This window comes from Coffea eugenioides, chromosome 3 (genome assembly GCF_003713205.1).
Source record: "Coffea eugenioides isolate CCC68of chromosome 3, Ceug_1.0, whole genome shotgun sequence".
Classification (NCBI taxonomy): domain Eukaryota; kingdom Viridiplantae; phylum Streptophyta; class Magnoliopsida; order Gentianales; family Rubiaceae; genus Coffea; species Coffea eugenioides.
Window position 1 is genome coordinate 23,425,087 of NC_040037.1, and position 26,232 is coordinate 23,451,318.

Consider the following 26,232-nt stretch of genomic DNA (forward strand, 5'->3'; position numbering starts at 1 on the left):
CTTTATGATGAAGTGAAATTTCAATTGGTTTACTCAAAGCTCGCTAAACTATGACCAATTATACCTTTCTTGCATCTTTGGTCTTTATGAGAGGTGTCAAAATGAGTGACTTAGACGGGTTTGTATTTGTTAAAATGGATAATGGGTATAAGTAAGTCAACCTATTTATGTCCATTTAATTAGATGATATAAATGGTAAGTCAAAAATTGAATTGGATAACCCAATTACCTATTTATAACCTATTTATTTTAATTTTTTGTAAACTCATTTAAATTCAATTTTGCAAACTAAATTATCAATTTACACCACATTTGCACCCATCATTAGTTTTAAATATTTACTTATAATACTCAATAAGCCTAATTGCCAATTTTTTTCCATTCGTATTCTATGTCGTAAAATTACATACTATTTAATAATTGAACAATAAGAATATAAAAATTGAACTAAGTACTATAAAAGTTAACATAAAAACTTCATTCAAAAATCTTGAAACCCTAGCATTTTTTTTGCGTGTAAATTTAAAATTTTATTTTGGAAAGGTGAAAAAAGAGGCTAAAACTTGTCATAAATTAGTAATGTTGAAAAGCGAGTAAGTTAACAAACTAAGATAAAATAAAATGATAAGATAAAATCAGCAAATAATAATAATAATAACGAAATAAAAGTAGTTAGCATCATAACAAAATGAAAAATCTAAAAAAAAAGGGTGGGAGAAGAGAGGAAATTTGATGGGTTACAATTCTAAATGGATTAATTGGATTTGGTAGGTTACCCAATAATACCCATTTATTAAATGGGTATTATTGGGTAATCCATTTATACCCATATGTAAAAATTTAAGATACCCATACCCATCTATTTATCGACGGGTATGGATAAATTTAACTAAATGAATTTATTTGCCACCTATAGTCTTTATCAATTTGTAGTCTAGAAGGGCCTTTCTCCATCCATACAGAAAGTTGCAATCAAGGTCCATAATCAGCAAACGTTTTATGAATTAAATTAAAATATTTCCTACATGACCAATTAAGGCAAAATTGCTTTCTTATTGATAGAATCCATGGAAAAGGCAATTGACTTGAAAAAAAAGAAAGAGATATAAGAAAAAGCGGAAAAAAAATGGTTATGCTGGAGAAGATCACATGCTTGTGTCGAATTCAGAGAAGGCCTTAGTAAAATACATCTTTTAATTGTTTAGTTTTCAATTCCCCATTGCATTTAAAGTAATGTAGTATGATGGGGTTATTATCACACCAAAATCATTACAATTTGAAGGTTTGTAATGTCTATTTTTTTATTCAATGATTTTATTTAGAATCTTAACTATTTCAGAACCAATCAAAACAACATAACAGGGGAATTGAGCATTACTCAAAAATGTTGTTGAATTGCTTATGAAAAATACCTTCCTTTCCAACTTAACAAGTCAAACATTGTCTTTGTCCTTCTTGGCAAAAGGGAGTATGTAGTCTTATATTCTTGGCCCATTTCTTGGGTCATGCTCAATATGCTTTTCTTTCCCCGTAGACTAACTTTTCACTTGTTTACTATGATAAATTTATATTACTTTGTTCATACTGCCAAAGTGTGAATTTCAAAAACAATCTCTTTTGAAATTCATATTATTTTTGAATTGGTTAAATCATATAAAATGCATATTCTATAGCATCCAAAAAAAACATAAATGGGAAATTGAAAATTCTCAAGAATATTCTTATATTGTATATGACAAGTACCTTCCTTCCTAACTCAACAAATAAAACTTTTATTGTTGCTTAGCATGAGAGAATATGTATTCTTATATTCTTGGCCCATTTTTTAGGTTATTCTCACTATGCTGTTTCTTCCAAGTAGAATAACCTTTCTTTACTTTGCAAGTATTAGCAAAGTACCAATTTTCTTTAAAATTGCTATCCTTCTCGAATTAGCTAGATCATGAAAAATGCATCATCTATATCATTAAAACAATATTCTTTTTTCTTTCTTCAAATCTTACAAAAAGAAAGAAGAAAACAAGAAGGTATGAGAGTCGAACAAGGTGACAGTGGAGAAGGCATGATAGTCAAATTAGAGACCTCACAGTCACTTGATTAATATCCTTATGTTACGAATATGATCTTTTTCTGTCTAGTGATTTTACTTGTAATCATAGCTAGCTACTTCATTTTTAGAGAAAATTAAGAAAAGATTAGAATGGAATTGAATATCATCTCAAGAACAATTCCATAAGGCTGATACCTTCCTTTCCAACTTAAAAAAAGCTAAATTTTAAAAAAGAAATACTAAATTTTCTCTATGCCTCTCTTATCTCAAGAGAATAGTTATTCTTTGCCCGTATCTTAAGTTATGCTTTTCCTTTCAGCTAGACTACTAATCTTTCACTTTTTCATTTAATAAATTTCGGTCATTTTGGGCATACTACCAAAGCAAAGTGCCAAATAAAACTCACCCTGTATACCAGAAAAGAAACAAACATTCATATCATTCTTGAATAGCTATTCGTTTGAATTCATATCACTCTAGAATTCACTATATCGTACAAAACCAACCGGTGTGAAAAGAGAAAAACAACGCTCCCATCCAACCATATTTTCCAAAATTTGCAATAGTTCTCAAAATTTTCTTGATAAGAAAACCAACTCTTGAGTAATTCTTGAGCAATATGGCAGAAAGTGTTGTGGGCTTTCTGATTAACCAGCTCACAACCTTACTTTCCCAAGAGGCAACACTTTTGGGGGAGCTTCAACCAGATGTTCTGTTCATCAAAGACGAATTGGGGAGCATGAAGGCTTTCCTCAGGAAAGCTGAAGCAAAGGAAGACAATGATTCTCAACTCCAAGAATGGGTAAAGCAGGTTCGAGAAGTTGCTTATGATACAGAGGATGTTCTCGATGATTTTGCCTTTCGATTTGCTCGTGGTCAAACAGATGGATTCTGTGGCTATGTAGGAAAGATCTATAGCTCCATAAAGAATCTGAAAGTCCGCCATCATATTTCTTTGCAAATAAAAGATATCAAGGCCAGAGTTGAACAGATTTCTGCAAGGCATCAAAGGTACCAGTCCCTCAATGGTACTCAAGAAAGAGGCTCCAGCTCTTCCCACATGGCAAATGCAGATTTTCATATTCGTGATCAAGCACTCCTAATTGAAGAAGCTCAACTTGTTGGCATAAACAAGCCAAAAGAGGAGCTTACTGCCAAAATCCTTGATGACCATTCCCACTTGAAAATAGTTTCAGTGGTGGGAATGGGGGGACTCGGCAAGACCACTCTAGTGAAAAAAGTCTATGATGATTCTGCGGTGAAGAAACAATTTCAGAGCCATGCTTGGATAACTGTTTCTCAGAAATTTCAATTCAATGTCATCATCAAGAACCTAATTCAACAACTATATGATGAAATCCGACAGCCAGTCCCTTCTCAAGTGGAATCCATGGATGGTATTAGACTGAGTGAATTTGTCAAAGACTTCCTCAAAGAAAGAAGGTACATCCTTGTCCTTGATGATGTGTGGAGTCTAGATGCTTGGGAAACTATCAAATACATATTGCCTGACTACCATGTCGCTAGTCGTGTTGTATTAACAACACGAATAGCCGACGTAGCTTCTGGGTCTTGTTTAGCATCCCATGACTTTGTCCATAAGATGAAGCCTCTTTCTGATGAAGAGTCTTGGACTCTTTTTTGCAATAGAACATTTCAGAGTAATGGTTGTCCTCCAAGTCTAGAAGAAGTTTCTAGAAATATATTAAAAAAGTGTGAGGGCCTACCACTTGCTATTGTGGCAATAGGTGGTGTTTTGGCTTTGAAAGACAAGGAGAGGATGGATGAATGGGAGATGATTCTTCATGGCTTTGGTAGCGAGGTAGATGGTAGCGGTAAGCTTGATAGAATTAAAAGGATACTCTTACTTAGCTACAATGATTTGCCTCACCATCTTAAAGGCTGCTTGTTATATCTAAGCATCTATCCTGAAGATTCCCAAATTCAGGTCAATAATATACTTGAAAAATGGATAGCTCTAGGATTTGTAGAAGAGAAAGAAGGAATGGCAACCACTGACATTGCTATGAGATATCTAAAAGAACTCATCAACAGAAGCTTAATCCAAATTAAAGACACATGGGATGATGGCCAATTGAAGGCATGTGGCCTTCATGATTTCCTGCATGAAATCATTATTTCAAAATCTAAAGAGCAGAGCTTCACAACCACAGCCACTGGATATTACACAAGTTGGCCCGTCAAAGTTCGACACCTAGCAATCCATAACTTCACTAATAAGCCACAAGATTTTAGCAGTTTAAAGTGTCTTCGGTCTGTGGAAATATTCAGGTATGAAGATCCTCTCACAACTTCATTTTTATCCAAGTTTTTATGTGGCGGTCCCAAGTTCCTAAAGGTGTTAGGTTTAGAGGGAGCTGAATTGGACAACATCCCAAAGGAAGTTTTCAAACTATTTCACCTCAAGAATCTAAATCTCAGCTGCACCAAAGTAAAAATCATCCCAAAATCTATTGGGCAGCTTCAAAACCTGCAAGTTTTACTTCTGGGTGATACCAATATAATAGAGCTACCTGTGGAAATTCTAAAGCTAAGAAAACTCCGTGTCCTTATAGTAAGCAGAGCAGGTGATTATTCAAATAACTTTACAATCTGGGGCTTTAAATCTCCAAATAGAATTGGAAAGCTTATTTCCTTGGAGAATCTTGGAAGTATTGAAGCAGACAGTGATGAAATAGTAAGGGAGATTGGGAAGCTCATTCGATTGCAGAAATTAACCATCACAAAGCTAAGAAGAGAAGATGGAAAGGAGTTGCTCTCCTCCCTCTTAAGGCTGACCAACCTTCAAGAGCTGTACATCCAGTCTATTAAAGAAGAGGAGACCCTTGATCTCCAACATTCCGTCGCTCCAAGATTTGGATTCCTTACAGTTTTGCATTTGAGAGGCCATTTAGAGAGAGTACCAGAATGGGTAATATCACTTCAATCCTTGAGAGAGTTACGTTTGCATAATAGTGGGTTGAGAGAAGATGAAAATATAATAGGCTCTCTTGGACATTTGCTCAATCTGGTGTGTCTTGTGCTCCATCGTGCTTACGAAGGGGAGACATTGTGCTTCGAGATTGGAGGATTTCAAAAACTCCGGAGATTAGAGCTTCGGCAATTAAGAAGACTGAAATGGGTGAGGGTGGAAGAGGGATCAATGCCTAGTCTACAAGTGTTTACTTTTGCCGGTTGCAAACTCATGGAGGGACTGCCTTTGGGCCTCCAAAACTTGACAGGGCTTGAAGGTCTTGGGTTGTATGATATGTCTAATGAACTAATCCACAAAATACAGAATTTGGATAAACAAAGTGAAGATTATCAGACAATTTCTCATATCCCTGAAGTTTGTATTGGGCACTGGATTGATGGTCGATGGGAAAGAGAATTCCTCTAAGAGGAGTATGTGAGGGACTAGCTCTTGCTTTTATCAACATTTGACTCATAGTCCTTTGTTGTTGATTAGATTTGCAAAAAATGTAGTTGTGACCATTTTACTTTTTCCTACTTCTTTTCTTTTCTTTGTAATAAAATCATGACTCTGGATTGTTATTCGACAAAAATTAGTTCTATATATATATATGTTTCTATGTGCATGAAGATTTGATTTTTATAGTTATCTTGATTCTTGGTTCATAATGCTTTGGTTCAGCAAAAAGATATAGAGACGAGTAGCATCTAAATATTATCTATTACAACAATTATAAGTTCAATTTTCCCTCTTCTGTCGTTGAAAATGGAGGATAAATTAGCAACGACAATTTCATTAGGACTAGGGAACCTTATGCATTATTTCCTGGACTTCTACATAAGTTGGGGTGAATGTAAAATTTTTTAAAAATATTCCATGTAAAAGGTTTTCCTTTTTGATTTATTACTAAATGCTATTCTTTTTTTTTTTCCTTTTCTCGTGGCTTTTGTTCTTTTGTTTCAAAACTAGTTTGTTTCCCGTGATAATGCACGGATCATTTTGTATTGAACAATACCATTTGATATTACAACATAAATCTCAGGTGTTTAATTAAGTGAACAAAAGTATAATAACAATTTATCATTCAATATAAGAGACATCTGAATACCAATTTATCTAAAATCTTATTCAGACCCAAATCAAAATGCGAAAGTAATATTCAGACCAGAAGATGTGCTAGTCATAGATAATAATTAGAAATAAGAAATTTTTTAAAAAAAAAATTAAGTCCAAGTATAAAGAAAAAGTGTAAAATTTAGACTCTATATTGTTCTATTTACTGTCAATGCGAGGCGTTCAAAACTGTGACTGAAACTTCTTTCAATTGTATGATAATTAATTTTTTTTCTCTGTCCTTGATTTCCAATGTACATGTACAACACCGGGACAAAGGCAGGAAATCTACAACCCTTTCGTACTTAGCACTGGTTCGCTTTCTTCCAAACGATCACACATGAAAATCCACATTCCTCTCTTATTAATATTTACGCTCTAGGAATCGCTGGATGGTTTGGTTTTCTTTCAGCGATCACCACTTAAGTTTTGTAGCCACTGACATGACAGTACCAATGGAACGGAGATGATGGCGCCCAAAACGAACAGGTTTGGTGGGTATTTGAATTGAATTTTATATCCCGAAGGGCAGCGACTTAATTTCAACCTCCGAAGTTAATTAACCCTTGGTTTTTTTTTTTATATAGTGAAGGAACATTTTATACCGTGAGTGAAGGAACATTTTACCTTCAAGCCTTTCACCAAAACCAACATAAGCTTGTCTTGCATGGTCTCTTGACAAATCACATCAAATCCCATATGCCTCCAAATCCGGACTGTATTAATTTGCTGAGGCCGTTGCCACACATCCCACCAGCTCCACTCGCTTAATTTCTTTAATTCTCCAAATAAATTAATTCCAAAAGGCTACACTTGCAAAGGATCCTTAGCTTGACCATCATGATCGAAGCACCGCACTCCTAATTAATGGATTTGATTTTGTCTGAAATTATTAAGTACATTAGATGCAATTAAAAATATAGCAATAGGAAAAATAACCTAGGTTAATAAAATTTAACGTGCATGGAACTCGTCTAAAAAGGAGGATTTAAGAATTAATGTTTACAATAATGGATTAAAATCTATCCAAAACTAATAGGTAGGGCTCACCCTTGTAGCGACACAATAACAAACACAAGTAATTTTCTATTATATTGCACACTGGCTAATATTTACAGCCTTAAAACACAGTGCAAATCTTAAAGAAGTTAATTAAAATTATTAATTCTTATAATATTAAGTTGCTGATTTAAAAAATTTTAAAATACCTCAAAAAATTTTTAAATCTTAAAAATAATCCATATAATAATGGTTTTTTTTTTCTAATTTACTTGTTCCTATTAAGATTTATACCTAAGAGACATAGAAACTTGAACACCCAACCTATAACTCAAGGGGATTATAAATCCTTTCTTAGTGGCCAACTTACAAAGCTGGTTCGAAACCATTTATAGCAAATACAAGTTAGTTCAAAACCATTTGAAGCAAATATGCACAATTTGGAAGGCAAAAATTCAAGTCCAGGTTCCTACTAGTATTCATTATCATTTATGTTTTGCAAAATATTTCTCCTGGATTGTCGTTTATGTTTCTCTGATATGCACGAGAATCATGACAAAATTAGTCGCGCATGACTTTGAGCCCAAAAGAAAAAGAAAATTTAATAGAGCAAAGTCTTGACAAATTATTTTAATGATTGCCTTCACAGCCCGGAGTCTAGCAGAGAAAATTTTCAGGGTCTATTAAAACCAACGACAAGCATGCAACGGAGTCTCCAGTAAATTTCTCAAGTGACAAAAGCACTTGCCAAAACCAAATGGGTGATAATTAAGGTTCTAGCCAAGAAATAACTTCAGCAATGGTGCACCTAATTGATCATTGAAGCAAAGGCAATTCCAATTATTTATCAATAAATAGGTTATAACTACCAAACAAGCGATGGCAGTCAACTCCTCCTTACTGTGTCGGTGATCAAGGTACGCCCGTTAATCAGTGCTCTAATTGAGAAATAATCCTAGGTACGCCCGTAGAATTTAATTCCCCAATTGCCTTACGTATTAGAGGAGCCCTATTCTAACCAAATAACGCACTACCAGGGTTATTTTAGATTAGCCCGCGTATTCCCCTGACACAAATCTAATCATGCCAGTTGTCACTATTTTAGAGCAATTAAACAATTACGGATTTAAATGCCCTAATTGACAATAGATTACCAAATTAACTAATTATCCGGATCCAAGACAATTAATTAATTAATTAACCATAAGCATAGCAATCAAGGAATATGCGAATATCAATAAATAAAAGAAAAGATAAAATTAAATCGATCTCACAATTTTTAGGCGACCCAAAGCATCCGTTGTCCCTTGACTAGAGTGAGGAAATTAGTTCATAATTGATGAACAAAATCCACACAAAATTAAAGAAATAACTGCAGCCATTGTACTTCAAAACTAGGAAAAACTCAATTCGTTTAATTGGTGGAAAGCTCCTGCCTGCGCAGGGGGCAACCACAAGAGACGAAGGGAGAAAGTCAAAGAAAGCTAAAGGAACTCCATTGTTTTTCCTTGTCATCACCCACGAGAGAACTGCTACTCAAAACTCAAAAGCTAAGAAAGGAAAAGTCAAAGCTACTCTAACTAAACTAGAAAATGGAAAAACTCAAAGAAAAGCCAGCTCCTAATGCCTATTCCTATCTAAAATTGCCATCCTCTGGCGGCGGCTCCCACCCGAGAGGAAGAAGCCTCTCCTGTGCGGCGCTCCAGCTTTTTCACGAAAACCTGCACCGTCCTTCTTTTTGTAGCAATTACCCAAAATGAGAATAAGTTTTCCTGTTCCAAAAATGTCCCTGGGTTAAGCTCTATTAAGTTTCATCAGAAGGTTTATTCAAGCTAAAGCGGGCGGAACAACCATAAACGGAAACTTTTTTTGTGGACTCTTTTTTTATCAAATTGGCACATGTTATCATATTTTCGTTCTACTCCCTGAAATAAATGTGAAATATAAAAAATGAGTAGAATCTAGCAACTAATCCACGTCAGGTCAGATAATAGGGGAAATTAATAATAAAATAAATGGTAAAATTACAACCTATCACCCATCATGGCAAAAAGAAATCTTAGGCATGAAAGTGATAACAAGCCTTTACTATGGAGAAAATTCCACGTCTTAAGAGTCAAAACAGATTATGAACTGTGATGTTCTTCCCTTGACTGAAGTACACGTGAGACTCTAAATTAACTCCAAATAATATGTCTAAATAGGGTGAAAAATCACTGGAATGTAGAACGCCCATTACTTTCTTCAAGTCTAACAACAATTAGACTTTCGACTATTGATTCCTTTCTGCAATCCAGCATCTCCACATACAGATATATTCTTCTCCCTTTAGATGTACATCTGAAAACTAGGCTCAGCTAGAAGAATAAAAAATAAAGTTCTTAACAAACGTACACAAGTCTAGCAAAGTAAGGATGCTGTATACTGTTATACTGCATGTGAAGGAAACTACGCAAGCTGCTGAATCATGATATGAGATTACAGGCCATTTTAGCCCTCAACTTTTGGTCGCCAATCCTCAATAACGTCCAATGGTTGAGCCCGTGTTTTGATGGAGGACTCCAAAGTAAATATAGCCTGTGCCGTATTTTCAAATAGTTATAAGGAACAAAGTGGCGTGCATGCACATATTACGAACTGCACATGAATTCCACTCTGCACACATTACTCTATGCCGGAGAACACCAGGACAAGGGCAGGAAGTCTACATCCCTCTCCTAGTCGTCAGCAATCAAGCGGATGAAAATCCACTTTCTTACTTACTCTCCACCAATTAGTACTGGTTCGCTTTCTTTCAATCGATCACACACGAAGATCCACTTTCCTATATTATTTACTCTCTAGGAATCGCTGGTTGGTTTGGTTTTCTTTCAGTGATCACCACTTTAGTTTTGTAGCCATGGATGACTTGAGAAGAGCACCCGCTGACAACATCAATGGAACAGATGATGATGGGCGGCCAAAACGAACAGGTTTGGTGGATATTTGAATTGAATTTTATATCCCGAAGGATAGCAACTTAATTTCACCTCCGAAGTTAATTAACCCTTGTTTTTTTATGCTGAAGGAACATTTTATACCGCGAGTGCTCATATTATCACTACCGTAGTTGGTTCAGGGGTGTTGTCATTGCCGTGGGCGATCTCTCAATTAGGTTGGATTGCAGGACCTATGGCTCTGATTAGCTTTTCTCTAATCACATTGTTTGCATCAACTATTCTGGCAGATTTTTATCGATTCCCAGATCCAGTATCGGGCAGAAGAAACTATACTTACATGGATGTTGTCAAAGTAAATCTTGGTAGGTTCTTCTCATATAACCTTTCTAGTAACTAACTGGTCTTTATGAAAAAAAAAAAACCTCATATAGCCTCTTGTCATTAGGGAAAAATAATTTTCAAGTTATGATATGTTATGACACTTGACAAACATCATGAATGGTTGAAAGAATTATTAGGTAGTGTTTGGTACACACCATGGAATCGGATTCGGATTTTGAACCATTCATCCTAGGTTTAGAATGGAGTCAGTCATTCCAATACATCTGTTTGATTTAGTACTAGGAATATATATCATTACTATAGTTGATGTTTGGTTCGTTGACTCTTTCGAAATGGGATATAAGAAATTTTCACTAATTAAATGTATTAGTAAATTTAGTATAACTAATTAATAAGTTCTACTAGTAAACATGTATAATTATTAGTATAATTGATAATATCAATTATATTACATACACTAATATACACTATATAATACATATAACTAATAATATCATTATTATAAGTTTGTAACTAGTTAAATTAAATATTAATTATATAATTAAATATAATTATACAAATATTATATTATAAATATATAATTATGATTATATGATATACAAATATTAATTATACTAATATTATAATAAAATATAGAATTATAATAAAATATTATAATTATAATATATATTATATATATGTATATAATTATATATTAATTTTTTTAACGGGTGGAGGGACAAACCTCGTTTCTAAATGGGAATCAGACTTAGATTTTGTTCAAAACCTTCCAGATTACTAGGGAATTGGGGAATTCCAAATTTTTAGGTATGATTCCAAAGTCTCAATTCCATTAATAGTAATCCAAACAATAATTATAGACTTTATTCCAATTCTTCATTCTGAAACCCTTTTACCAAATGCCATCTTAGCTCCATCCTTACTGCACGATAGGAATGTTATGTGATAGGTGTCGAGACTGTACAATAATAAAACTTACTCAACAAAAATATTTGCTTATAGCAGTGAGTAAGGTCTTCTTCTCAAGGATTAGGAGAAATTTGTTTCTTTTCAAATGAAAATTAATTGGGGGGTTTGGAAAATTGAAACTGAAAATAAATAATTATCGTAAATAAAAATAATTAAACTGAAATAAATTAAATTTAAATCAATAGTAAACAAGTTCTAGCCAAGGATATAACTTCAGATGTGGTTTATACAATTGCTCATCGATCCAATAATTATTTCATTTATTCGCTAATAAATAAGTTATAGTTGCCAAACATGCGATGACAACCAATTTTTCCTTAACGTCTCGATAGTTAAGGTACGCCCATTAACTACTCCCCTAACCAAGAAACAACCCTAGGGGTGTTCGTAGAATTTAATTTCTTGATTATATTAAAAACTAAAAAGCCTTGTTCTAATCAATAAACACACTACCAGAGTTTATTTAAATTAGATTATATGTTTCTCCAATATGAACCCAATCACGTTAGGTACCACTAATTTAAGATAAATTAAATAATTACAAATTTAACTATCCTAATTGGCATTAGATTGTTAAGTTGAATTAAATATCAGGGCCACTTGATATTCAAACAACAAAACAATCATGAGAAATGAAATTAGAGAATATACGAATACTAGTAAATAAAAGAAATAAATATAACTAATTTAATCTCACAATTTTAGATGAACTAAATCCTCCGTTACTTCTTGACTAAAATGAGAAAATTAGTTTATCTCCACGCAAAATAGTTGAACTAATTGTCGAGACCATTCTCCAAAGAATATGAGATAAAGTGTTGAAGGAAAAGAAAAGAAAGACGTTCCTTTTGTTTCTTTGGGGAAAGGAAAAATAATAATCATGCTAATGTTCCTTTTTATCTAATTATTGTATTCTAGATCTTCTAGTTTAGTTATATTCTTATAAAAAGCTGGGAAAGCTTGGACACTAATCAAACGGGATGAGTTTGAATAGAATAGGATCATGTGGAATTGGAGTAGGATAGAAAATTGGCCTTGCGGACTTGCGGTTAAAATAAAGCATAAAGCCGTGGAGACTGGGGAATGGTCTTTCTTCGCATGCATGTGTTGACGGCATTGGTCGAGACTTTCTGTTACGCGGTGTATAGTTTTCAACTTGTCAAAAGATGACTGGACCAGCGCATTCAACCAACTTAACCGGACCAGCATTTTCAACTAGTATTTTAGTATTAGTAAAATGTGTGTGCATTTTCTAGTCTTGGAAACCCTCGATGAACGACTTTTCCTATCGCCTTCAAAATTTTATCCTAATATCACCTAACACTCCTAAAATTTTAGAAATCTCACATAGCTCCCCTCAAATAATAATTTGTATAACATTGCTACCTTTTATGTGTAAAAGCAATATTAAAAAGGGTTAATTACAGTTTGCCTCCCTGAAGTTGAACCATTATAACACTTTACCCACCTTAACTTTAAATATATGCACTTTGCCCCCTTCATTGATTAGTCAAATGTTAATGATGAATTCTCCATCCAAAATTTTAACAAAATGATATTAATGCCCTTACACAATAGTTTTAGAATAATACTATGCTTTTAATTGGAATATGAAACATCTTATTAGAAAAAAACACAAAGTCACATGATTTTGAAAAATTTTAAAAATAAAAGATGGTATAATACCAAAAAATTGAAAAATTGTATTACGGAGAAAAAAGAATTTAAAAATTCTTAAAACATCTGCACAAGTTTTCCATCGCTTATCTTTTTTTCTTTTATATTGTAAACGGATTGATTTTAATAATTTTCATTTAGCTTGCAACTTTTACAAGATTTTCACGAGTCAATAAAGTACTATTCATTAGTTTTATGCCACATTCATCATTGCTTTGTATTTTGTTTGAGTTCTACATTTAAAAAAAAAACTAAAAAAATCTCTAAATATGTTTTTCAATACATTTTTACTTTTTAATCACGTTTGAGTGCTATTAAGCTACTCTTACTAGACGAAATCAAATTCCCAACAAGTCAATATCTCTTATCCAAAAGAAAAAAATCCTAATAGATAAATAAACTAATATCCTGGTAGGAATAGAAAACTCTCCATCCAATGGAACATCTATTCTATCAGACATGCATGGTTTAGACTTTGACGCGCTCACGCTGAATAGTATAAAAGTTCAGCGAGAATTACATCTTTAATCCCCTTTTTGCTCCAAATTCTTATAATCAACACTAATTATAAAAGATGAGTAGAATCTATCAATTAACGCAATATTTGGTAAAATAAAAGAGAAAACAATCATAAAATTACTAACAAAAATGTAACCTATCAATCCCCACCTCCAAAATTATACTTGTCCTCAAGCATATCCAAACTCAGAAATACAATCAAGATAGCAAGAATTTTGTGGCAAAAAGCATCCAATCCTCCTCACAATTTCAGTAAAATCTGAACGCACCAAATCCAACCATTCTCACAAGGAGGTTTAACATGTGCACTCATCTCTCTAAACTATATAGGGCAAAGTACAACTCTCAAATCGACACCATGGAGTGACATTACTATGAGCTTGCTTATATATCATATCTCCACCACCAATAGTAAATTTAATACAAGAATCCAAGAAGCTTTTATAAGGTTGTAATGGGGTTAAGCTAAAGGCAGTATATAAAGGTAAATTGAGGCGTCAATATGTCAAGGGAATGCCAAGAATTCATCATATGAAAATTCCCTCAAACTCAATCTTCCAAGGCTTAGTATCCACGTTCATCAACTCGACAAGTGTAAATATTTCTCAGCAATTTGCTGCTACTACTTCATAATCACTTATGCACAAAATCACTTCTGGGGATGCGTGTCTTTTTTTTGCCAAAATCTTTCTTATTTTTTTTCATTTTTTGTTATGAAAGTTAGTGCTATCCTTAGAGTACCGTGAGCTAAATACATAATCAGTTGAAATTAATTATCATAAAACTACCTCTTTTAATACAAAATGTAAGACCCAAACATGTAAATTATTTGAGATATTTTTACTGTAGCAATTTTTGTGATGTAATGTATGTGAGATAAAAAGATAATTGGGAAGATAAAAAGGTGTGTTGGAAATCGTAATGATGATGTAAGCAAATAAATTTTGGTAAATAATCTCCTGTCCAAACACACTCATAATTATTACCATATTATATTATCATAAACGAATATTACTTTTAAATGACCCTAAATTAGCTCCCAACTCCCACCGCTAACTATATTCTCCTTGGTTTGATTTTTGCACCGCATACCATGGATTTGATACTCACAATTTTGATGTTGTTATTTATTTCATTTTAGTTTCCTACTATGAAAATTCAAAACATTTGATTGAGGCACCTGAAAATATTCCAGTGTTTAATTGTTTTAATTGTTTTAAAACCGTAAGCATGACTTATAAATAATAAAATAAGACAAAAGTCTTTGGATTCCGAATGAATGTCCTGATGCATATAAAGATAGAGTAATGTTTATAGAACTAGATAGATATTTTAAAAAAGTGCTAGTGTACATTTTTGTGAACTTCTCTAACATGTTTATCGAGCAACCTATTACAGTTGGACATGAAACTCAGGGATAATTTCAGAAACTTCAAGGACGTTTCAAACAATTTCACCTAGCACCTATTTAATTTCTAAACTTACACTGACCTGTCAAAAAAGCCGACCAAGAAAAGTTGAAAGAAAATTCTAATAACAGATATTACTCCCAAGATTCCCCTAGAGCTCCTACATCAATTTATGCCACCAAATTTTCTTTAAAATATGGAAAAAGAAAGGAAGAAAATGGAGAAACTAGTCTGATCCTCTTAGTAGGAAAGCAAGACTGGATAAGCCTCCTATCAGTTGACAGTTAGGACAGTATGACTGTAGTCAGTGCAAAGTTCAGGTTAGGTATAAGCTAGAAACCGCTGGTGATATGATGGAACAAAAATGAACATTTCATATGTCTATTGAAATCAGATGTAAACAACTGTTAACTTTAGATGCAAGCAAGTGAAAAAACATAGGGGCTAAGCACAGTCTTTGAAAGCACAGGAGTGGCTTCATCACGTTAATCGGAGAACCAAATTGGGGGTTGTGGTTATAAAGCAACAGAAAGAATTTTTTTTCCCGAGAGCCAAAATAATCAATACATGTTATCTCTGTGATTTAGCATACAGCGTTTCAAATATTTAAAGATTTGTTGGAAACACTTCAAAAAAAATTTTAATCCGATGGCCTTGTTTCGCAGACAAGTTTTTTGTCAAGTTTGTCTGCTACAAATTTTTTAAAAACTTTAGTTACAGTAACCTCAAAAAACTTTTCAAAAATTTTAAATTATACACTGCAAAATATTTAAAAAAAATACACTTCAAAAAATTTTTTTAAAAACTTCCACAATAAGCTACACTAAAATTTTAGACAAATACCCAAAAAACTCACTTGCCAACTCAAGCAACTCGAGCATAGTGTTCCTCAAATTTGCTGTTTCTGAAATCACGTGGTTAAAGGAATTAAGAAATATAATCTGTATATAACTTAGAGTAGACACTCAGCACTGCAAGAAAGATCTTGGAAACTTCAGCCATCGACCGCTGCACTTGTATATCAAATAAACTTTAGGAATCTCAATATCATATAAATGATGTGATACGTGCCTGGTATACTTGATTTCATGTTTTATGGCCATTAGTAACCCCACTCAATATTCATAAATTGACAATATTAGAAAATTCAATAATCTACCGAGGATAATGGTAAGAGATCCTTGGCCATGTTTTGTAGGATAGATCAGATCAATTGTTCATCATTGCCCATTATCCTACTATTTTGTCAAACAAAAATGAAATGTGTACTGCCAATTTGAGCATGAAGGTTTGCATGAGGGGAAAAAAAAAAAATCACAGTAAGGAGATTGTTAAGTGGATATCACTTTGTTAAATAACTCTGCCTCATCTAAATTTTTTTTCTTTTTTTTTGGAGAAAATTTCAAAAATTATCTGTAAACTATTCAGGATTCCTATTTTCAGTTATTTAGCTTTTTATTTAGTCAAAATGGTCATTCAACTAATTAGAAAATGCATTTTGTGACCAAAAAAATGTTTTTATGGGTCGAGTGACTAAATGTGAAGGTTTGTTAGTTGAGTAACAAAAAATCATGCCCTTTTATAAGTTAAATAGCTGTTTTGGCATAACAAAAAGTTTAGTGACGAAAATGTAGAATTCTAAATAGTTTAGTAACTATTTTTATCATTTACTTTTTTAATTACCTTTAGATCATAGTAAAAGAAGTCAGGTTAGAAATTCTTCAAGGACCAATTCGACTTTGGGTTTCTTACGTTTTCATCAAGATCTTTCATGGATATGGCTTATAATGATTAGATTATCTAGTTATATGTTGGCTATTCAGCATTCTCACCCTTTAATTTGCTGAAATGCTTATCATTCCTAAAGCTACAGCTTAAGGTTTGGCTTACAAAAGTTTGATAGTTTAACGCACAAGATTAGTCACTACCACTTTCGTACATGCACAGGCGGAAGATATAACAAACTCAGTGGAATTGCTCAGTATGGCAATCTTGTTGGATTTACTATTGGTTACATCATCACATCGGCCAACAGTATGGTGTAAGCACACCAAGAATTTTTTTGCTACAAATTATACTAGTTATACGTTTCTCCTTCAAGCATCATCCTAGCTGTATATGCAGATTAAGATACTTTGTTTTTTTTTCCTTAGGGCTATCAAAGGATCATATTGCTTTCACAAGCATGGTCATTCTTTTGGTTGTCATACGCCAATTAATCTCTTCATCATCATTTTCGGGGTTATACAAGTATTTTTAAGTCAAATTCCAAATATTCAAGAGTTGTCGATGCTGTCCCTACTCACAACAGTGATGTGTTGTTGCCATGCTTCCATTGGCCTCGGACTCTCAATAGCTAAAGTTGCAGGTCAGTATCTGAATTTGTCTGTGATTGTATATAATATCTACTTGGCAAGCTTGAGCAGACAGATAATTGAATCTATACAAGATTGTTAGGATTAAAATTTTTAGGTGGTATACAAATTTTAAAATGGAGAAACTTGACAAGACGGCCAATAATGTATATAAATTTTAGGTGATATGTATGAGGTTCTCTTGAATTGACAAAGGTTGAATAGACTATGGTCAAGATCTGACTTTATGCTTTTTGTAAGGTTTTGGTGCATTTTCTTTTTTTAACAAGTGGAATTTGAAACCAAGATATTCTCCATTTGTGCTTGAACCAAATTCAAACATCAAGCCACTGACAAGCCTTGCTTCTAATATATCAAAATCACTACTGATTTTCCATATGAAACTTTTGCCTAGTAAGCTATATCCTTTAGCATCTTCCTTAGTGCATACTCTGTTATATTCAATCCGTAATCAGTGTTTGAGTCTCAAAATCAATTCTCAAGTCTAGAACAAAAAGCTCCCCATTATTATGGTTACTGTTTTTCTAGTTGTTAGCAATGTATGGTCAACGAAGATAGCATCCTATTACTTTATGAAATTCTAATTTCTGAAGTAAAGCCGTGTTCTTATTACTGTAAACCATACATTTCAAAAATCGTTCATAATCATATTTGCGCAACCTCAGAAATATTATTACATTTTCTTTTGTTTTTTGATTTTGAGAGTAATTTGCAAGTTCATAAAATTGAATTAGCTTCTATCAAGTTTAAACTTAAACATACAAAGAGCGTCACATGCTATCTAGTATCTTACATTAGTATGTTATCTACGTTGTGTCTATTTGGTAACTATAGAGGTCATGATCGCATTGAAGGTAAATAAGACTGGAATGAAGAAAATGTGCTAGGATAAAATGTGTAATCTTACCCAAAGATGTATCACGTCTAAATGAAAAGAATTAAAACTTGTTCTCCAAAATTGACTGAAAGGTTTAGTTGGATGTTTGATTTTCAGGTAATGGAATCTGAGATGGGTTTCAACTTTATTCAAGTGCATATTCACTATTTGGATAACTTCTATTATGATTTGAAGGAATGAAAAGTTAAAATATTTGTCCATCATACTTCACTTGAAATCTAGTTCTACGTTAATCAACTCATTAATAAATGAAACTGACCAATCATATAAATCCATACTGATAGTAGATGTATACGATCACAATTTGACTTTGATTCTTGAATGCAATAAAAAATACTCCTTAAAAGTTTGCAATGTAACATATTTTATATCAATTTCTATCATCTCAAACCATCTACTTATATAATTTTCGGCTTCCATTTCGAAGGACGACCACATGTTAAGACTAGCTTGACCGGAGTGTTCATTGATGGAGATAAGTCAAATACCAACAACTTATGGACCACATTTACAGCCCTTGGGAACTTAGCATTTGCTTTTGGTTTTTCAGAAGTGCTTATTGAAATTCAGGTACTGTTTTGACTGAACATTTGCATCAATAACCATATCCGTGTAGTATGTTGCAATATGCATCACAGAAAAGTAATTGATTTTTGTTTTCTTAAATTTTGTACTTTGATTAATTTGCAGGACACTCTAGGGTCATCCAAACCTGAGAATAGAGTAATGAAACAAGCTTCCCTGGCTGGAATTTCTATATCCACCTTATTTTATATGTCATGTGGGTTGCTGGGATATGGAGCATTTGGTGATAAAGCACCAGGCAATATATTAGCTGGATTTGGTTTCTTTGAGCCATTTTGGCTCATCGACCTCGCTAATATTTTTGTTGTGATTCATCTCACAGGAGCTTACCAGGTAAACAATGAATGCGATTTGTTTGTTTAATTTCTTAACCATGGATATCAGTTGTATTAGTAGGCCTTATTTCTCTAACTATCAGTAGTGGTAAAAGTTCTTGTTATATGCATACATGATGGATTATAGGTTTGAAACTAGAGGTCTCTTTGGTCACTGTTTTTATTGAAAGGTTCAAACTAAAGATGGGGCTTTATTTCATATATTTGTTTAACTCCAAGGCTATGGATAGCAGTTATAGCTGGCTTTATCTCTTTTGATTATGGACATAGGTAAATGTCTCTGTTATATGCATAACTTGATGGACTATGGGATTCAAACTATAGCTTTTCTTTTGGGATAATTTTATAAACCTCCCCCGAGATTTGTCATAATATCACTCAACTCTCTTGAAAATTTTAAAATCTCACTTACCTCCCTTGTCAACTTAACCAGACTAAATATTCTTATCAAAGGCCACAAATTAACAACATTACCCTTGCTCTTAATAACTATTTAACCAAAAAGCCAAAACAAAATAAAATTTTAAAACCAAAAAACGTAAATTACAAAAATAAATTGGTAGCTAATAATGGTCAATATTTCTTTATATTGGGGGTCATGGTGGGACAGCAAAGGACGTGGATAAAATAAATCTAATCAAGATCAACCACTTAAGAGGATTTTGGTGAGTTATTAACACCTTAAAAAATTTTGTGCACAGTTACAATTAAGGAAGTCAAGATATTTTTTGGGAAAATATGTTTCAATCCATGGTATAGTTTAAGTTGTATTAAAAACTAAAATAATCTCTTCATGCTTGTGAAATTTTCAAGGCATAAATTTTGCTTTTGTTCCAATATAACTAAAATAAATAGTTTACGTCAAGAAATTTACACCTTATAAAAATTTAACCTTATTTTATTTTTTATTGTTGTTATAAATTTCATAAGTAGGATAACATAAGGGTAGTATTGGAACAAAAGTTTTATCTGTCTTGTATTTCCTCCAAAGGGGTTAAAATGTTACAAGAAATGTCAATCCAAGGGAGACAAGTGAGATTTTAAAAACTTCAGGGGAGCTAAGTGATATTATGAGAAATCTCAGGGGAAGTTTCTGAAATTATCCCTTTTCTTTTTACAATTGCTGTAAGTTTATTAATAGAGCACATGGTTGTAGAAAAAAAAAAAAAAACTTATGTAGTGTAAAATTTCTTCTTATAAGATACAAATTAGAAGTCCTACTACAATTTTAAGAAAGTGTATCCAATTTTGCTCCTAAATAATTCATTCTCGTGCATTAATCTTCTACAGATATGTGGTCAACCAGTCTTTGGTTTTGTGGAAAGTTTTACAAGGCATAGATGGCCGAATACCGGATTGGTTAACCATGAATATGCCATTAACATGCCTGGTTACGGTGTTTATAGAGCCACCCTCTTCCGGATGATATGGAGAACGACGTATGTCATAATAACCACGGTCGTAGCTATGATGTTTCCATTTTTCAATGATATCGTGGGACTAACTGGAGCTCTCTCATTCTGGCCGCTGACAGTATATTTTCCTATCAAGATGCGTATTGAAAGGAAAAAAATACCCATTTTCTCATTCAAGTGGGTGTGGATGCAAACTCTCAGTATGTGCTGTCTGCTAACCTCAATAGCAGCAACGATCGGATCTATTCAAGGTATTGTCAAGTCCTTGCAAACTTTCAAGATTTTCAAATCAATAGCCTGACGCGGTCACTAAAGTACTATTAATATGCTAATCAATTATGGTGTAAAAAACAGAAGTATATATGTCACTGCTGAATTAGTTTCTTGTACTTGTATCTCTTCATAATTTTGGTATCTTTAGCGTTGTAAGCACTATTAATAAATAAATACATGAAATAATAAAATTTAGTGATGCACAAATTTCAGCTGTACTCTTCCTAGTTCAATAATTGACGCAATAGATGGATAGTTAGTCCACACTAAACGCTAGCACAACACAAAATCAGTTTTGCCTTCTGAACACAAAATCTTAATTTTGCCTATCCTCACAGCTGGTGCAGTAAAACTTTGACATTCTTTCTTTAATTTCTAGTTCAATTGTAATTAATCTCGAAAAGTAGTACGATTCTCGTAACATTCCAGACTAGGTGGTAGTAAGTAGTTCTGCGTACTGGCACAACACAAAATCAGTTTTGCCTATTCATTGTACTTGGACCTGAGAAATGTTGACAATTTTATCTGAAAAGATAATGGATAAACAGACACAATGAAAAGAGAAGAACAATTTTTATTGAACAAATGATTGGTACAGCTATATAAGAGAAACAGGAACTTAGTGAGGTAAAAAGGTGATTCACGAAGAGTGTAAAAATTTGATCGGAACGCTCTTTTTTTTTTTTTTTTTGTTAGAAAAATGAGGAAAATAAGGTTTAATTCTTATATAGAATTAAAAGTTTACATAGAGTAGTTTCCTTAGCAAAAATACATGTCAGACCGCAGGACAGGCAAAAGAATGGAGTAGGAACTTAGAGTTGGAGGCTTGGAGCCATGTTATGGCAGGATGCGTCACATGTTTAATTTATTCTTCTAACCTATATTTGCATCAGTAAATGTATTCTGTTTTCATAAAACTAATTTCTCCAAATATACTGTCTTATTAGTTGCGTAAGCCATAATATACACTAGTGTAAACTCGGTAGCTAGGAGGAACCATTATTTATTGTTAATTTACACCTCCTGTCATTTTATTTTATTTAGAATATTGGCCTTGATTCTGTTGATACGGCCAAACTCATCCATTAATAAGTGGATTTGGATATATAATGAACTTTGAATGGGTGTAGATGGTGGCTTGCATTACTCATTTATTTCTATTTAAAAATAATTATATATTTAAACTCAATTTTTGATTGATGTTAAGTGGATAAACGTGAATTTCTTACCAACCCAATAACAATAAAATATTAGTATTTCTTGTCTACCTTAGTTGCTATTCTAAAGTTATAATAGTAATCAAAGAATTTAAGAGTTGGTTTGATATAAGAAATTTGGTTAAAAAAACTTAATGTTTTGATAATTGTTATTTAAAAATTGTACTAATCCTATGGTAATGTAGATACTAATGGTATATTTTTATGAGGAAACTAATTGTTAGTTTGGTATAGGACACTTATCAAAAGAAACTAAACAACATAACAAAAAGGAACTACCAATAATTATGTTTAGGAGGGCCAAAGTAATATAATTTTAATTTACAACTAAAATTATAGAGAAATTTTTAAAATTCTTAAAACTTTTGAGAGGGTGGTTGCCCCTACCTTTCCCCACGTGTCCGCCTTTGGATGAACCCAGGGATGTAATTTTTAAGTGTGAATGACAAAGAAACGAGAGTGTAGGATACAAAAAAAAATTCAAAGTCTAAAATTCTAGAAATGTATTCATTTTTGGTTTAATTTGAAAATACCCCCTATAATGTTGAGTCAATAACAAATTGCTCCATGAGTTCCATAAACACACAAATTACCCCCTGCTTTAGTAGGAAATTGTCCCCATGCACAATCCATCTTTGAATTGAAGTCTTTGCCCTAAAGTTTAACCACTAAAATTTGGCGGGCAAATTTACTCTTCTAATTTTTAAACTGTTGATATTCTTGCTGATTTACTGTATATAAATAGAATATGGCCACCACCCCAAGGCCAATTTTGCTACTGCATTATTAATAATTTTTTTTTAAAAAAAAGGTGCAACTCCAAAATTGCAAAAATACGAGAATGCAAAAATTTTCCTCACAAACTCCTATCTCTATCCTACTTGAACCAACCCCCTTTGCTCGAGTTTGTGAGGAAAATTTTTGCCTTCTGATCTTCTTGCAATTTGGAATCGTGCTTTTGGTTTTGGCATAAGAATGTAGCAACAAAATTGCCCTTGGAGTGGTGGCTTTATTCTATTTTTATATGAAAAATCAACAAAAAAAAAAACAACGGTTAAAAAATTAGAAGGGCAAATTCGTCCTCCAAATTTTAAGGGTTCAAATTTAGGGACAAAGACTTCAATTCAAATGTGGAGTGTATATGGGGGGTAATTTCCTACTGAAACAACGGGTAATTTGTGTGCTTCTTGAACACACAGGGCAATTTGCTACTGCCTCAATATTACAGAAGGCATTTTGGGATTAAGCCTTTTTAGAAGGGTGTAGTTAATTCAAAAAAGACGTCACAATTCAAAAGGCGCAATAAATATGTGTGTTTATTTACATAATTATAATAACTTAAATGTGATTTAGATGTTTTAAAAAGTGTCCAATGTGCACCCATTAGAAAAATTCTACAAACTTTGATCCATACCTGCATTGTTCTTTTAAAAAAATTCTATGAATTGTACACTTATTTTTATATTTCTTGTAAGATTTTACAAATTATTTATAATAAACTACAATTTTATTTTACTACACAATTTTCGTACACTTTTAATACTTACAAATTATTTATGATAAGTCCAACTTATTAACCATGTTATACGTTAACCCAAACAATTGGCATCTCTACATCTGTTCCAGCCATTAAATCCTTCAAATATTATGAGAAAGAAAAAGAAAATAGGAAAAAAATATTTTCCTCTCTCCTTCGTTTCTTCATCCTACATGTGTAATAAAGAGCACTTTTTCTGCCCGTTCATCCCTTTCGCCCATCCCTTTTGATTGCATCAGATCTTTTGTCTCATTTCTTGTTTCACTCTTAGCTCTACTTTTTATTATATTGCTATTTCTCCTTTATCAATATTATATCTTAATTCTTTTTTATTTTCTTAAAATCAAACAACTATTAATTGAGCAATACACAAAATTTAACAAGCTCAAAAAATCAAAATACACAGAAAAACATAAATTTTTATGAATTTTCTATTGTATTTTGTGATTTTCTATTATATATTGCTTTTATGAGACTATTGTATTTATTTTTTACTGCATTAGTAGTTGTTGATGGTAGGAAAATAAAAAAAAATAATGTTTATGAGAGAGAAATAGAAATATAATAAAAAGTGGAAGGAAGTAATATAGGAAGTGGAGCAAAAGATTCGTTGTGTTTTGCGAAACTTTCTTGTAATTTTAGCAACACAATGTTCAACAATTGTGTCACAATCATCCTCCAACTTTTTTTTTTTTTTTGGTAGAGAAAAGTTTCTAGTCATTACCAAGGGTAAAAGTATGCTCTCGAAATCATATATCATTTACAAATGTTCTTATAAATCGCTAGTAGCATAGTTGTCACATAAATAGTGGAATTCAAACACGATTCAAACACGTAATCTTTTGTGAGAAAATAACATATACTTAACAACTGAGTCAACTTATGTTTGCGGTTGTCCCCTAAGGCTCCAAGTCTAACTGCTCGAGTGTGCAATGATTTTTTTGCCCTCATAATTGTTTACCCAGCAGGTTAGTTTGGCCAATGGCCTTTTTCGTTTTTTGGGTCATACTAAATTTACATGTCCAAACATTGATGCATGACCGCATGTAGTACACCTTTTATGAATTTAGAAATTTTTTAAATCTTGTTAAATGTGATTCGTCATGCTTAAATCAATATAACCAAGTGTTAATTACATATACCTCCCCTGAGGTTCAGCCAAACTACAAAATAAACTTTGAGTTTTAACTTTTAATCAAATAACAGCCATCCCCCTAGTTTGTTTGGATAAGAGTTTATTTGGATGATTTATTTGAGATATTTACTGTAGCACTTTTTGTGATGTGATGTATGTGAGATAAAAAGGTGATTGGGAAGATAAAAAGGTGATTGAGATTTGTGAAAACAAATTTTGCAAACCAAATTTGGCTTGTCCAAACAAAACCCAATTAACGGATGTTGCAAAAGTACAACAATACCCTCATCTGAAAGATGGCAAAAATAAAATTGTAAACAAGCTATTAGAAACCAAAGACACAGGGAATTTTGCTTCAAGAAAGCAAACAGGAGGCTAGAATTAAAAATCGATGAGGAAAAAATGAACAAAGACAAAAGAATTCTTCCATCCTTGCAATTCTTGATACACTGTCCAGGCTCCTAAGATCCTTCCTTCATGCCCCTTGATCTTTACCCCATGTTATCTCAGATGCTGCAAATCTGGTTGCAGAGTATGATTCTCCAATCACCAAGCCACCCATTAACCTTCCCCCCTCCTGTCTTTTCTGGCCTCCATTGGAATACACAAGACAAAAAAAAAAACAAAATGCATGCCATGTTGACAAATCATACCACAGTAAAGTTGATTTTTGGATAAATTTGAGAGCCTGTTAGAATTTGTTATTAAATCATACTAAGTGTTTTGAATATTTTTTGTGTTTGAGATGGATATGATCGAGATTATAGTAGATCAGCAATTTGAGATCTTGAGTTTGGATACTCCGGTGAAATTGCAAAAATCCACTATTAAACCTCATGCCTCTCTTCTTCCCCCCCCCCCCCAAAGATTATCCTTGTTCCCCAATTTGCATGTTCTGTTTAAGACTTGCTCTAAAGAATAAATACCTTATTGTTCTATATTTTATGAAATATTTATTTTTTTTTCCTTTATATTTTCATAATTTTTTGGAACAAATTCTTTGGGCTTCTCAAATTTTGATAAACTTAATTTTTCGTTATGTAGTTCTTTTTTTCCCTAGAAGAATTGTAATCTATTTTAGTGAAATTTGTTTGAAAGTTTGTTGCATTATTGCCAAATTGAAGATATGGCTTGGAGGTCTTTTATCTCTAAGGCCCGTTTAAGTGTACATGAAAACTTAGGAAAAGAATAAATTAGGGTTTATATAGGCATTTTAGGACTTTCATGCTATATTTTCAGACTCGGACCGGGTATCCATTCGGTCAAATTCAAGGGTTGGGATTCAATGGGTTCGATCAGATTCAATCGAGAGTTGAACCGGATGACGTCATAAATAAAAATATTTAAAATTTTAAATATTGTATTTAAAATATCTAAGAAAATATTAATATTAATAAAGGTATATTCATATATATATATTTGATATTTCAAATGTATTTAACAAGAGTATCTAAATAAAATAGAACAATCA

The 26,232-nt window shown here is 32.7% G+C and overlaps 2 protein-coding genes across 2 annotated transcripts; both read left to right on the plus strand.

Moving 5' to 3' along the window:
- The first annotated feature begins 2,669 nt into the window (after window positions 1-2,669).
- On the plus strand, window positions 2,670-5,450 carry LOC113766328 (disease resistance protein RPM1-like). The gene has a single exon (XM_027310532.1). The coding sequence runs from the start codon at window positions 2,670-2,672 to the stop codon at window positions 5,448-5,450; it is 2,781 nt and encodes a 926-aa protein (XP_027166333.1).
- A 4,585-nt stretch (window positions 5,451-10,035) lies between these two features.
- Window positions 10,036-20,900, plus strand: LOC113766329 (amino acid permease 6-like). The gene is made up of 8 exons (XM_027310533.1): window positions 10,036-10,108; window positions 10,204-10,437; window positions 16,939-17,032; window positions 17,145-17,359; window positions 17,464-17,466; window positions 18,692-18,834; window positions 18,955-19,182; window positions 20,475-20,900. The coding sequence occupies exons 1-8, from the start codon at window positions 10,036-10,038 to the stop codon at window positions 20,898-20,900; spliced, it is 1,416 nt and encodes a 471-aa protein (XP_027166334.1).
- The last annotated feature ends 5,332 nt before the right edge of the window (window positions 20,901-26,232 follow it).

Coding starts and splice junctions, on each gene's coding strand:
- LOC113766328 (XM_027310532.1), top strand. CDS start 2,670: ATGGCAGAAAGTGTTGTGGGCTTTCTGATTAACCAGCTCACAACCTTA.
- LOC113766329 (XM_027310533.1), top strand. CDS start 10,036: ATGGATGACTTGAGAAGAGCACCCGCTGACAACATCAATGGAACAGAT. Junction 10,109..10,203: donor TGGGCGGCCAAAACGAACAG/GTTTGGTGGATA, acceptor TTTATGCTGAAG/GAACATTTTATACCGCGAGT. Junction 10,438..16,938: donor TGTTGTCAAAGTAAATCTTG/GTAGGTTCTTCT, acceptor GTACATGCACAG/GCGGAAGATATAACAAACTC.